Here is a 15,131-nt window from a genome sequence, read left to right as displayed (position 1 = left end):
CTAATGAGAGACTCCCTTCCAAAATGATTAAGACAGCTACACTATATATTTTCTTTTATAAAGAAAATGTTATCCTGTGTAATATAGTAAGTGAAATTTTATGACATTTTGTTTGCAAAATTTAAATGGATTTCTATTTAATGCAGATTCTATTCATTTTCTGCTGTTAAAACTATGGCTGATATCATAATAACTGACTGTTGACATTTATATTACATTTGAAGTTTTTTTTAACCTTTCTTTTGCTGATATTTGCTGATATTAAGTCAGTATATCCCGCATTGTCCTTTTTTAACATTAGTATGTTGGTAAAATGCAGCTGAATTTTTACAGGCTGCACAAATTCTAAGAGATTGAGGAACCTCACTCAAAGCCATAATCACATGACCAGGGCCACCCCAGGCACCATGAGCTCCTTTGAGATCAGAGATCATTGGTTTTTTTCAAAGGGTGGGTGGCCTCTTTCCCTCTATTTACACACAAAACTGTTCACTCTTGATCTGCCAACTTAAGCAGAGGCTTAGGAATGCAGTGTTTTTTAAACCTCCCTTTCCTTCAGATGCATTTTAGGAACCCTCAGTGATTTCAGTGACTTTCGACCTTTGAATACTTTTGCCACAGGCAGAAATGGCCCCTGCCAGGACCATTTTATTCCTCTGCACCAAGCAAATTTTGCCTGACCGTAGGGCCTGTCACCAGGTCCTCATGCTGGTTCTCCCCTGAGGTGAAACAAGCCTAAGGCTCCATCCCACTACGTAAAAACTAGTATGTTTCTTTCCTATTTCTGTGGTGCACTGATTTACAAAACAAGATCAAGGTTACACTTACTGCATTGGTGGCTGATAACTTTTTAGTGTCCCAAAAATGACATTGACGAATGCAGTAGGAGAAACAATTTGTTTTATTCATATGCCCCGGTTAATAAAATCTGTGTTCAAGATGCACAGTAAGTAAAGGTTAAAGTCAGCATTAAATGAAAAATCACACTATATATTTTCTAAATGCATATTATTGATCTTATTGTGTACTACTCCTCCATGCATACACTTCATTTTGTTTTGACCTTATCATTTTTAATTTTAACTTTAATAGGTTGTTTGCACATGACGTCACAGCAGCAGCGCGAATGAGTCTGGAGGGCAGGGAGTGATTTTTCTATATAGGAATCCTATCAAAAACTCGAAGTTCGTATGTTTTGCGTCATTTATGGTTGCTCAAATCGATAAAATCGAGAACCCAGAAGGTGTTTATATCGTTTACATAACTTATACCATTTACCAATACCATTATACCAACTTATATCGTTTTTTATCTTTAAAAGTTGTCGCCTTTAATAGCGTTTTGCATCTGCTGATACTGAAATGAATATGGATACCTGCTTACCTTATTTGTTTTTGACTTGGTTAAATATCCACATTCTTCATGGTATCGTTTGCAGGGAAGAGAAGCTATTTTATACCATTGAATGATAATTTGATGTTTTCACTTCAGTTTTGTAGTATTCCTTTCACAATGTTGATCTGGTTACCATGAGAACAGTGTCACGCGCCGCTGCTTCAGCCATCTTATGGTAGAAAATGTCCAAATAAATAAATGAAGTCGATTCAACAACCAAGACAGCACTTTCAAAAACACTCAGCTATGTGATTATTTTATTGAGTGATAGGGAGTGGGTTAAATCAGTGACATTATTAGATTTGATATACGGCGTCTTCCCGTCACCTCCTCAGCCGGCTTCCCTTAGTGTGTTTTTACACGTATAAAAGGCAACAATTGTATTACACCGTCCAGTTTTTTCTTTGAACGATGACGTGAGCTCCTGTTGCAATTCTCGATTCAGCATAAATGACCTACAATGGCGTCATTTTTCACAATCACGACAGAAAATCAAAATACTGCCCTAGCTTCACTAGTAGAAAGGCAGCGCGGTATAAACAAACCAGACTAGAACTGAACGCGGCATGACGGCAGCTTCGCATTCTCTATATCTACCTCCTCGATGGCAATCAAGTCTTTCAATTCAGTGGAAAAGTAGCTCATCTTCATAACATTAAGAGATCACGTCCAACATATGTTGTGATTTTCTGTTTATACCTTTCTAAACCAGCAGAGAAAGGACTTTTCTCCATCTCTTCCATTCTAATTTTCACGGCTTGCCCTCCACCGGTATTTTGCGTGTCACCAGAACCACGTGATCGCAAACAACCTATTTTAACCTGATATTCCTATAACTTTATACTCCTGTCATGTTTCTCTCTGGTGACTTCTGTTGGAATTCTCAGCTTAAACCCTTTCTCACAATCAACTTCAGATATCCCTCCATCCAATCAACAACCGATGGAAAAGAACAAAGTCCTCATCCTACACTTTTTTTTCTGTAATCCGTTTCACTCATATGTACGTCACAATACGGCAGAAAAGATCTGTCGCAACTTCCGTTACATCACGACTTTAAACCCTTGTTTTAGTAAAGTGGTTGATTGACAGCTATATTACAATATGATTTCCCTGATAGAACATGATTATTCTTCTATTCATCAGTAACTACTTGTGATCAAATCCAAACAATCTTTATACCAGATGGTTTTGAGGTCTGTTTAGGGTACAATGAACGTTCAAGAGTCTGTTTTTCTTTGTTTACCCGTCATGTCCACTACATGCATGAATGAGGTTGGAACGCATCATATCTTGGTGTAAATCTCCCGCATTCCCAAAACTCCCATCATGTCCGTTCACAACAGCACCCAGAATGTTGTGTGCTTCTCTTTGCTCTCTTTCTCAACCCACAGCTGTGTGAGCTGGTGGGATTGGGCTGGACGGAGGAAGGGAGCTGCAGCAGACATACTTGGCAGCTCAAAGAGAGCTCAGAGGAGTCTGGTCTTGTACACAGGTCTAGATTTCACAAAGTGTACTGCAAATTCAGCAGCGGGGGATTTCCGCATGTCAGGGATGAAGTCGCTCCCGCAAACTGACAGATTAAGAGCTGCAGAATCACATCTAGTATATAACTTTACACTTTTGTGTCATCTCTTCTCTGTACCTGCAGCGTTTCATTCAGTATCTGGCCTCAAGAAACACACTCTTCAATCTGAACAATTTCCTTGATAAAGGTGCATTGCAAGGTATGTAAGAAACATCTTTACTCTCTCTAAAGCATTGTACGTATAAACACTGATGATAAACCCCTCGTTCTGTCCTTCAGGTTATGACATGTCCACATTCATCAGGCGGTACAGCAGATATCTCAACGAGAAAGCTCTTTCCTATAGGCTAGTGGCTGTGGACTTCACCAAGATGAAGAGAGGGTAGGTACACCTCAGTTCTGCCTCCATCAGATTGTCTGCCTAGAGTCAAGCTTGTGTTCAAACACATTGCCTCAGCAGGACACAATCTAATCATGCTAGCTCATTATGCCGATAATTAAGTTGTTTTTAAAAGCTGATTAAGTAGCTTAATTTTTTAAGCACTAATTAAGATTGCGAGTAAGTGGCGAGTTCTGATTGTTTATCTGTTTGTGGTGCAGTATTGATGGAGTCATGCGCACCATGAACACGGAGAAGCTGATCAAAACGTTGCCTATCATTCAAAACCAGCTGGACGCGCTGCTGGATTTCCAGGTTTGTGCTGGAGAACGTGCATGCATGCTTTAAAACTTCCCAATTATTTTCTCTTGTCTTTGTTTTACTGGCTACATCATGATTCATTACCCCTATTTAAAAAAAAATTACATACACTACCATTCAAAAGATTGGGGATTTTTTTTTTTAAGTCTTAACTGACTCCAAATTTTGAACAGTAGTGCATATGTAAACAATTACAACCTGTGCAGACACAATGCATAAACATGTACAGTGTGAAAAGCTTCTTATTCCCTTCTTTTAATGAAAGTGATTTTTCACTCTGCTTGGAAAGAGGGGCCAGTGTTTACAGCACAGATTATTTGATTGCTCTTGTGATTGAAGTGATAATCAGTTCCCTTAAATTCAAGTAGAATTGGTGACCCCTAAGCCTCAGGTTGGAAAACCCTACTTTAACAGAACAACATTGATGTTGATTCAGTCCAAGCTATTTGGTATGATGTGTACTCTCTTGTGTGGTTGTGTGGGTGTTTGTCTGTAGGCTAACCCTAATGAGCTCACTAACGGAGTGATCAACGCTGCCTTCATGCTGCTCTTCAAAGACTCCATCCGTCTGTTTGCTGCCTATAATGAGGGCGTCATCAACCTGCTGGGTAAGAGTAATCCACTCCCTCTTACTCTGGAAAGCATCCTTCTCTCATGATCTGCTATGGGGTTAAGTCTTATTGCTTTCTGTGGAACGAAAAGTACAGTTGAAGCACAAGAGTTTGTGTCTTCCTGTCCATTATACATACTAATTACTAATCTGAAATACTTTTTATCCAAAATGAACTGCAGTTTGCTTATTACAGGAACAAGCTGAATGGGATCAGTGTAGCACAAATAAACTTTTTGAAATCAATCCTGTGGTTAATAGAAAATGTGTCCATTTTGAAAATCTCAAACAGAGAGCAGAATGGATATATCAGAGAAGGATGTCTATGAAGTAAATGTATCAAATTAATGGAATTGGGGTCTGGAGGTGTAAAGAGTACCTGAAAACCATACTTGAGTAAAAGTATTGATAACTTGCGTCGAAAATGACTCGTTACAAGTAACCGATTCCAATACGACTTGAGTAAAAGTCTTACAGTATCTGATTTTAACAGTACTTAAGTATTTTACTCATGCTGAATGTAGGCTCAAAAATGCACTAGTCCTCAACACCTGAGAGACGTGCCGGTGAAAATAAGAAACAGTTGATTTGTAAGACAAGAAATCATGTTTATTTTCTAAAATCAAAATGAAACCGAGCACCTCAATATTGCAATAAATCAAGGTCGACACAACAACCTCTTGAACGTCTACAAACTTAACTCTCGAGTCTCGGTTAAGCTCAAAAAGGCCATAAGTAAATCAGTATCCATCAAAAAGGTCTTGTCAATATAGTGGATAAATAAAATAATTAAAAGAAAGTCAAAATCTACAAAGGGTTTTCAGCCTCTTCACCCGCTGCAGTCATGACCTCAAATCAAACACCTGCGATTCAGCAACTACCTGCTAATGCACTCACATTCACATAAAGTAGCCTTGTCGACAAGTTTGGGTGAGTAAAGGCAAAACGCACAAGATATAGTATCTTCAATGCCCTTAGATGGCGATACATGATTAAATATGTGCACATACACAGTGCTGGTTCATGTTTAGAGCTCTAGAGTATATGAAATATGTCCAGAAAACTTAAAACACGCTTGCTTCGGACAGTATATGAAATATATGATCCACGTTGCAAGCGCTGTTAAACTCATCGTGGCGTTCCATGCAGAAACCGATCTCGTGTACTCCGCGTGTTCTTATATTAAATATTGTTAGTCATATTTTCCACGTGTTTGAGCACAGAGCTGAACAGGAGAGGTAATGAACAGCACTGAAATGGTCTTTCGTGACATTTGAATCCTCCACTGGGATGCGTAATACAGCGCAGTGATTGAATTAAACAAGTTCATTCTCATGAAATAAATATGGAGAAAAGCTCAAAAACTGCTAATGTACATTTGTACTATCCAGCCACGGCAGCCAATCAGCACTCCAAATTAAACTCATATACCTCACTTTTCCTGACATTGGTTTAACTTTTTTTTTAAATTGGAAGAACGAAATAGCTCAGGAAAAACTAAAAAAAATAACAACCACTTTTCACCTAATAATAAACATCTCAAAAAATGTGTTTTAGAACTTCATGCTTTAAATTTACATTAATTAGGCTAGTAGCTTTTGCTGTAGTGGCAAAATTGTAATAGAGAATTGTGATATTTCACTGGTACATATCTAAATATTTGAACCACTTACCCAGCCAGGTCAGTAAAAAAAACAAAACAAAAAAAACTTAGCATGGAGCCCTGCTGAAGCAGCTCTAAATATGCGCTGTACTAATAAATGAAAGATAAAATATGATAGAGCAATAGAATGAACGGTGAAAGTAACAGAGGCTTGTACAATACATTTCAACAGGCATGATTAAGCATGAAAATAACTGAAGGTAATATAAATTTGCCCAACATATTCTTTTGGTTTCTCTACCTAATATTTAAAAATTACAAATGCAGTGAAAATACAGGTATCTGTATCGGCGAGTACCAAAAAGGAAAGCATTGGTATTGGCTTCGTTCTGGAAAAAGTGGTATCTGTGCATCCCTAATCTGACCTGCTGTATAAAATGTCACTCCAGACCAACCCACAAGTTTTTGTTAAAGGGTGAAGATCCTCCTGACTTTGTGCTTTCACAAACAAAACGGTGCATTCTATTTGAAATACTTGTGCTTTGTCCTTCCTGTGACCCTATGTGGCACTTGTCATCCAGTGTGTGACCCCCTTAATAGTCTAGCAGATATAATTCCCTTTTAGTCCTTGCTGCTTTTTACTCTGAACTTTTTTTAAACTGTAATTATTCAATAATTAGTCATTAAGCCAGTCATTTTTCCTTTATTCAGTTATTTTTATTGTTTTTTTTTTTTTTTTATGTTGTAACATACGGCATTTAGGTTGATGGTCTGAAAATGCATTAGAGTGCTAGCTGTCCTTGAGCGAACCATTACAGCAGCTTTTATATGCCCCTGTCTCTGTCAGCCAGGAGTGTTTTGACAGTCCTCTGATGGGTAATTGTAGTCTTTATCTGTTTGAGTCACTCTGCTAATCGTTTTGCTCTCTCTCTGTTCTCTCTCTCTCTCTCTCTGTCCTCCGTTTTCAGAGAAATACTTTGATATGAAGAAAAACCAGTGTAAAGATGCTCTGGACATCTATAAGAAGTTTCTGTACAGGATGACAAAGTTGTCAGAGTTCCTTAAAGTGGCTGAGGTACCAATGACACACACACACACACACATACATACATGCATATATATATAATATACAATAATACACACACACAAATTTTACCAAATCCAAACCACATCAATTTTAATAACTACGATTAATTTGTATTTAATCATTTATAAGTGATATATAATTGTTCATGAAGGCTGGAAATGAAAAACCCCTTATATTCAGGTGTGCATAATTATTAGGTAGGTTTTCTTTTACAGGTGAAATGAGCCAAAAAGATTTAACTCAGACTGAAAAGTCAAAAACTATTAAATGCTCATGAGAAGGACGCAATACTAATGCAATACTAGAAATTGCAAAGTTCAAGCATGACCACTGGACAGCAAAACGCTCATTGGGTCAGCAGGGTCAGACAAAAACAGGTGAAGAAAAGACACATGTTAACTGCAAAATAATTAAGAGTTAAGGTGAAGAATTAAGTGTGAAACCATCAGGAACGCTTTAGTCTCCAGCGCCACCATTTTCCTGAACTGCAACCTACCAGGAGTCTCCAGAAGTGCGAGGTGTCAGGATCTCAGAGACTTAGGTTAGGTAAAGGATCCTAAAAAATGACCCCCACTTAATAACAATCACAAGCTGAAGTGTTGCCTAATAATTCTGCACACGGTGTGTATACACACACACACACACACACACACACACACACAAAATCAAGGGTATTTTGATATGACAGGTCTGACAGTCCCTCTCTCTCTCTCTTTCTCTCTCTCATATATATCTCTCTATCCCACGACACTCTGGCATTCATATTCACTGGATAGATGCATGCACAGAGACCATATTGAGTGTTCTGGCACTGCATTGTACAGTCCTCATGGACTGTGCCCATAAGCATATACATGTGCCTTCTCTACCAAGAGTGATTTGGTCGTCACTGCTTTTCATCCTTCGTATGAATCAAGGATAAATGGGCATTAGATAAAAAGAGACTGAAATCAGCATCAGTCTATCAATTTAGGGTCTCGTTTGAGTACATTTGTACACCAGGTATAATTGTTTAAATTTTAATAGTTTGAGTATTACCTGCCATACATTACCATTCAGGAGTTTTTTTTTTTTTAATATATTAAAATAGAAAACAGTTTATTATATATTGTAATATTTCACAATATAACTGTTTTTACTGTATATTTGATCTGATAAATGCAGATTTGGTGAGCATAAGAAACTTTCAAAAACCCCATAATGGCAGCGGACCTATGTGAATTCACCCCCAGCAATCTGTACAATGATAAAAAATAATCCTTATCCAGTAATCATGAATGACTGTAAAAGCTATCTAAAATCTATCGAAAGTTCTTAGTCCAAAAGTGCAGGAAAACTTCACATGATTTGTACCCCACTAAGACTGCTGTATACAGTGTGGAAAGATTTGTCATTTGTCTCCTGTCATTCATACTGTAGTCGTTAATGGCTGTTGTTCGTACTGTGGATTCACGCGGCTTGAGACCCTTAAAGTTTCAGAGTCCTGTTTCTCTCTCCTTCTGGCCCAGAAGAAGATCTGTATTTGGTGTTAATAGGACTCTCACTCCCTCTTCTCTCTCTGACACTGATGAATTTCCATGCTGCCTCCTCCTTTCCCACAATTCCCCTCTCCGTCCATTCAGCCAGCCGTTAGACTGTCTGGTCTATTTCCAGACTGGCTGTTCTTCTGATGCAACAAATATCTCAGGGATTTGATTTGAAAATGAGTCTGAGAACAGTGTCCATCACCATGTAAGATGCTTGTCTAATTTGCTGTTTTACCCCCATTGGGTCTCATTTTAAAGTCATCATTTGTCAAAATTGTTTTTGAATGTTAACCACTCCACACACCACAGTCAGCTGTGCGAGACCTTATCAATGTCTGTGTCCGTTCCCATTGGTCCTCTGTGGCTCTTGGCATGCCACACCTCTGTTATTTCTTTCATTTTTAGTCACTGCATGAGGTAATGATCCGTTATGTTTGTTCTTTTTCTTATTTTCCCCCTCCCCCTCGTTTCTTTGTTTGTTTGTTTACTGTTTTTTTTTTGTTTATGACACAGCAAGTTGGGATTGATCAGGGTGACATCCCAGATCTCACTCAGGTCAGTGTACATTTCATCTCCACTTTCTGTTTTTCCTCTTCTTTCTCACAACGCTGCTGCTGTGTCGTCCATCGTACCACTGCTCTCCCTTCTTTCTTTTCTCTCTGTTCCCCCTGTCCTCGTCCTCTCTTTCGTTGTCCGATGTGCTGTTTTTGTACCCATGCTCACTGTTATTTATTTAGACATTAGTTAGATCAAATATCAAACACTGCTCTCTCTCTGTTTGTTCCCTCTCAAATGTTTGTTTAGTGATGATCACACTATTTCAGTATAGCTTTATGGATCTGCACTTGGTAAATTTGATATATGTGTTTGAATGTGTTGACATTACAGAGTGGGGTTAACGCATTATATTGAATTGAAAGGTTATTCTCCTGTGGTAACACATTGTTTATTGTTCCTTTCAGACGACTAGAGGATCTTACCTTGTAGGTGGTGGGTTATATGCACTGCTTGTATTTGACATAATCTTTGCTAATACTAGTGCTGGGTGATATATTCAATATTTTGTTAATTTGCATCATTAATATTGTAATGATATTTATTATAGGGCTGAGTTACAAAATATTGATTTCTCAATTTGAATTGATTTTCATTTTGAAGAACCAATATCAATTCTTAAATCCCAAGAATCGATCTTTCAGTCTATGCTGTTTTCAGTTGATGAATGAACAAAACTTTGTAGCATGCCTCCCATCCAATAAATGGCAGTAAGCTTTGTGCTTTGTATGGTATGAAACAAAGTCTCAGCTTTCAGATTCTGTAAATTTTATCACAAAATTTGTACAATTTTGCCACTTTTTAATGTGGCGTAAAATATCCCTTTAGCGCCTCGGTTCAAGCGAAGCGCCAGCACGGAGCGCATGTGAGCTATTCATCTCTTCCGCTTTACTACTAGTTACAGCACAAAATAAACATGTATGAACATCAAAAGGTAAAGTACAACTTACCAAAATCCATATCATGTCACATGTCATCGCTCAGTGTTTCATCCGCGGAAAGACGTCAATAAAACGGCTTGTGAACTGTCACTGCATTTACCACAGAAAAGCAATTCAAAACTCATTATTCAGCCACAAAAATGAACTCCAGAGAGGAACATTTTACTAAATATATGCACTATATTGCATATTAATTGTGTTTTACTTACCTTTTTTTTACTTATGTTTTTCAATATTTAATGTATGTTTGAATAAATACGTCATGTTTTTATGGGTACCACTGTCGGTAGCAAGGTCCCCATTTCGAGCTAGGATTCCTTTCTGTGTGGAGTTTGCATGTTCTTCCCGTGTCACTTCCGGGTGCTCCAGTTTCCCCCATACAGTCCAAAGACTTGCAGGTTAGGTGGATTGGATATGCAAAATTGGCCATATGAATGTGTGTGTGAGATTGAGTGTGTTCCAGCAGAAATATGTTAATATTTTAACAAACATATTTTAAAACCATCTTTTGAATTAAACCTGGGGCATATAAAAAGTAAAACTGATATGCCTTCATTTTTCTGCAAAATGTGTAATTATTATTGTTTATTACTATTTATTGTTGTGCTGTTCCACATACTATTATTGAAATTACAAGAATATTTTATTTTATTTTATATATAAATGCATATTATTATTATTATTATTATTATTATTATTATTAGGGATGCACTGATATCTGTATCGGGCCTGATACTGCGCTCATGTACTCATACTCGTACTCATTAAAATGCTCTGATACCAACAACTGATACCATCCCAGTGTGTGTAGTGTTTGCGTTCAGACAAAGAAACACAACAACAGAGCAAACATAGACCATAATGGAGATATCAGAGAAGGATGTCTATGAAGTAAATTTTTCAAATTAACATAATATTAAACAAATTATTCACCCTATAGCTGGTGTGCACGAGCTGATTGCAAAACGCGCAGACGTGGGAGCTTGTCGATCACATCAATTTTTTACAGACACCGCTGAAAGTTTGTTGGTGGAGAGTAGGCCATCTTTTGTGGCTGTTCGAACACATTCAACCACATTAGCGTTTTCACTACGAAAACAATCCGGTCTAATGTGTTTTCGACTGTCTCTGGAAGTGGTCGAAAGTGGACAAGCTCAAAACGTTTTACACCCCGTTTACACCTGTATTTATCGTCGTCCACTTGTGATCTGATTGACCAAAACACATCTCAATACCAGGTGGAAACAGGGCCTTTGTAAAACATAGTCGGTTATGTCTTAATTGAACGTAAACAGTTCAGAAAGAAAATGTGTGTGTGTAACAGTATGTTGGATACGTGTATCTCTTAAAGTGACAGCAACCTAATATTCCTATTGCTTTTTTTTTGTCCTCAATGTTAATCTAACTACAAAAGAGAAACTCACTGCTCTTGACTAAATAACTTTTGTAATTTATATATATATATATATATATATATATATATATATATATATATATATAATATTATAATTTATATATATATTATAATATGTGTTATTATATCATCAGAAGGTAAATATTGAGTTAACTTTTTCAGCTATATCTCCCAGCCCTAGTTTGTTCATGACTGCATCAGCAGATTCATCCATTTAAAACCAGGCTAACTGATTAAATGTGGCCCAAACTGCCGTCTTCTGCCTTGTCACTTTGCAGGCATGGCTGTACATCGCTTTTCCTGCTGATCTGAGGCCAGACGTGCAGTTGTCTCTTTATGGTTTGATCAAATCGTTGACTCAGATCAGCATAAAAGCAAATCTCCTGCTGGGTTGCATGACGGCTTCATGCTTGCAAACCCCCTGGCCATCAAAGTAGGAGAAGGTGGAGCTCTTGAGCACAGAACGAGAGCTATATGTTTTTCCCCTATGACCGGTTTCTCCTTTACGTGAGAAAACTGCTCCAGCGGCCCTTCGTTTGTAGGACTGTGATGAAGTATTCATGTAACCTCACTGTCCTTTGCGTAGCCGGCACGCACATCTATAATGTAGCCATTTAATCAAAAGCCTGTTCTCGCCGTCTCTTCTCCAAGGAAATCAAATCAGACAGGAAAGAAGCAAATTAAAAGCTGTCACTTTCATCTTTCTTTTTATCTCACTTCTGTGGAAGTAATACGTTTTCCAGCTTAGTTGAAATTTTTTACTTCTATTTGAATTGTAGAGTGCTGCATATGTATTTTTTCCTCTCTTTTGGCTTCTGTTTTCTGTGGGATGGATTAGGCCCAAACTGCCCTCTCAGCGATGTGGAGAAAAAGCCAACCTAGATCAGATCCAGACATGTTTGCCAGCGCTGCCAGCTAGGCTCAGTCAAAGAGCTTACCTTACCCTTAGTCTGTAAGAGCAGTTTATACATGATTTGTCTGTTCTGGAAAGTTGGCACAAAGCACCTGCTCTTTTCACCTACCATGAGCTCTGACTTGTGCTAACATTTGCTCTCATTTGAATGAAGCAGCATGAGGTGTGTGTGCTCTTAGGTGCTAACATACACAGATCCAGATCAGCAAACACAGGATGTGTAATGCTTCCTCATGTAGTTAAGATAATTATTTTTGAAGGAAACAAATCCTAGATCGGTATAAAGGGCTCAGAGGAAGGTTTTAGTTAGATTTGCGACTCAAAACACAAGAATGTCTTGCAGAAACCCTTAAGTACTAGTTCCAAAAGCCATTGTAAAGAGTTTAATGTTATGGATTTTTATATTAGTGACCTCATGGGTCTGTCATGAGGTTTGGATCTTCAAGTATGCATGTCACTTCCTCTCTTTATATATTTGTACTCTTCCTCTCTTTTGTTTTCTGTGCTTGTTTATTCTTTTGCCTGTACGCCTCTTCACAAAACCTTAAAGCATGCTCCTGCTCTTATTTTCTGAAACTCGGGTGGATTGAGTGGGTGTATGTGTGTTAAGTGTGTTTGACTGTGTGAGTGTGTACTCTTTAAACTGGTGCAATATGTTTTTTGTTGAGCTCTTAACTCGTCTCTTTCTCCTGCAGGCTCCCAGCAGTCTCCTGGAGGCTCTTGAGCAGCACCTGGCCTCTCTTGAGGGAAAGAAAACCAAGGAGCTCTCTGCCGACAACAGGTGCGAAACCCTACAGATCTATACAATTCAGCATCACACTGTAAAGCCCCATTTGGGCATGTGTCTGTGAAGTAATAAAGTAATAAAGACTTTGAGCTGTTTAATCCAAGTCTTCTGAACAATCACGATTGCTTTACATGATGAACGGATTTAATTTAGGCTTTTATTCACATAACTCACTTAGAGCTCATCAAATATGGTAAACAGACGCTCAACTGCGCTGACATGATGGGCGAGAACCAATGAGGTTCATTCTAGCGCATCAAGCAAGCACAGTTGAGCTTCCGTGTTTATCATATTTATCAATAGATGAGGAAAAAAAGGATGGCATTACCATAAATGGGACAAATTAGTAGTAGTGAACAGAGATAACAAGAAAAATGCTGATCAGTGGATTTGATCCATATTACAGATCTAGTTAGACCCTACCAAATCTAATGTTCACTGACATTTTTATATATATATATATATATATATATATATATATATATATATAATATAAAAAAAAAAAAAAACTGTCAAAATATTTTCTTGGTATCATCTTATTTATATTCACCCCCATTACATTGCCTAGATACTGATCATAAATATGGCGAATTAGTGGGTAAAGTCACGTGATTGAACAAGAGTAATTGAGTGGCTGGTCATATAACAACATACGGTGGGCATCATAAGCTACCCATTTTGTGTAACATAAAATGCTTTTATTATGCGATTAATTTAATTTTTAATGAGGTTAATGACTTCTTATTCATCTCATGTTGGTGTATCATTTAAAAAAATATGTAGTCAAATGCAAGTTACTATATATGCTACCTCTTAACAGCACTTTATGGCACAATATGTTGAAGCACTTGATGCAGCAACAACAAACCATTAGCAAGAGATTTATAATAGCCACTTACTGACTTTTTTGGGTTGTGAACAGTGTTTAATTTATCAGGTCTCAAAGAAATGAAATGAAATCTCACTTCCATGTGGATCTGTGTTTTTGTCTGCAGAGCCAACACTCTGTCCAATGCGGTGTCAACCCTGTCCAACACCGGCATGTCCTTCTCCTTCTCATCCAGCAGGATGGACGAGAAGGAGAAGCAACAGGCACTGGAGGAGGAGCAAGCCCGTCTGCAAGCACTCAAGGTAGACTACAATCTCTCCCATTATGTAAATGAAAATGTTCTAATTGACCCCTCGCAAAGACCCGCCCCCCTTAGTTACTGTTGCTTTGTCCGACAAGCCATGGCGCTGTCACGCCACACTCAGTGAAAAATACATTGCGGAGCAAAGAGGATACTGACAACACGTCGACAGACAAGACAGAGCAGGTTACCTATGATATTAAACGAAGTCCCAGCTTTCAAACTGTGTAGTTTAAGAAATTCAAACAATAAAAACCGTTTTGTGGCTCTTTAATATGTCGTGACCATGGTCGTGACAGATTGTTGTAGCTCCTCAGCTCAAGAGGCTCGTGAACTGATCACCTCTTCCTACTAGTTCATGTATAGCATCAAATAAACATGAATGAACATGAGAAGTAATGTTGTTTCAAACGTGGAAATACGTCAATATACACAATTTTTCAAGTTTAACTCCACCGAGGTTAATCTGCTAACTACTGACTACTTTGTTGGACAAAATGGCGGATTCTGTGTTCTGATTGGTTAAATCACGCACGTCAATCAAACTCCCTGCGAAGAGTATATATATATATATATATATATATATATATATATATATATATATATATATATATATATATATATATATATATATATATATATATATATATATATATATATATATATATATATATATATATATAGTGCTCAGCGTAAATGAGTACACCCCCTTTGAAAAGTAACATTTATCTCAATGAAGTAAACAATATCTCAGTGAACACAAAAACAATTTCCAAAATGTTGACAAGACTAAGTTTTAAATAACATCTGTTTAACTTATAACATGAAAGTAAGGTTAATAATATAACTTGGAGAACAAAATTTTCAGTTTTACTCAAACTAGGGTGATGCAAAAATGAGTACACCCCACTGAAAGTCTCTGGAGCAAAGCTAAATTTTAGA

The 15,131-nt window shown here is 37.6% G+C and overlaps 1 protein-coding gene across 5 annotated transcripts in view; it reads left to right on the top strand.

Moving 5' to 3' along the window:
* si:ch211-200p22.4 (phosphatidylinositol-binding clathrin assembly protein) overlaps positions 1 to 15,131 on the top strand; it is a 69,306-nt gene that overhangs the window by 33,340 nt on the left and 20,835 nt on the right. For 3 of the 5 annotated variants that reach the window (XM_048183858.1, XM_048183861.1, XM_048183857.1), the window contains exons 3-11: positions 3,047 to 3,122; positions 3,203 to 3,305; positions 3,524 to 3,617; positions 4,120 to 4,231; positions 6,805 to 6,911; positions 8,963 to 9,004; positions 9,412 to 9,432; positions 12,968 to 13,053; positions 14,055 to 14,190. In XM_048183858.1, the coding sequence (XP_048039815.1) occupies positions 3,047 to 3,122; positions 3,203 to 3,305; positions 3,524 to 3,617; positions 4,120 to 4,231; positions 6,805 to 6,911; positions 8,963 to 9,004; positions 9,412 to 9,432; positions 12,968 to 13,053; positions 14,055 to 14,190 (777 nt within the window). The remainder of the gene's footprint in view (positions 1 to 3,046; positions 3,123 to 3,202; positions 3,306 to 3,523; positions 3,618 to 4,119; positions 4,232 to 6,804; positions 6,912 to 8,962; positions 9,005 to 9,411; positions 9,433 to 12,967; positions 13,054 to 14,054; positions 14,191 to 15,131) is intronic. The other 2 variants (XM_048183860.1, XM_048183859.1) reach the window with 1 other exon arrangement.

Source organism: Megalobrama amblycephala, linkage group LG3 (genome assembly GCF_018812025.1).
Source record: "Megalobrama amblycephala isolate DHTTF-2021 linkage group LG3, ASM1881202v1, whole genome shotgun sequence".
NCBI classification, from domain to species: domain Eukaryota; kingdom Metazoa; phylum Chordata; class Actinopteri; order Cypriniformes; family Xenocyprididae; genus Megalobrama; species Megalobrama amblycephala.
Note: the sequence above shows the minus strand (reverse complement) of the source record. Positions and strands in the feature narration are given on the sequence as shown.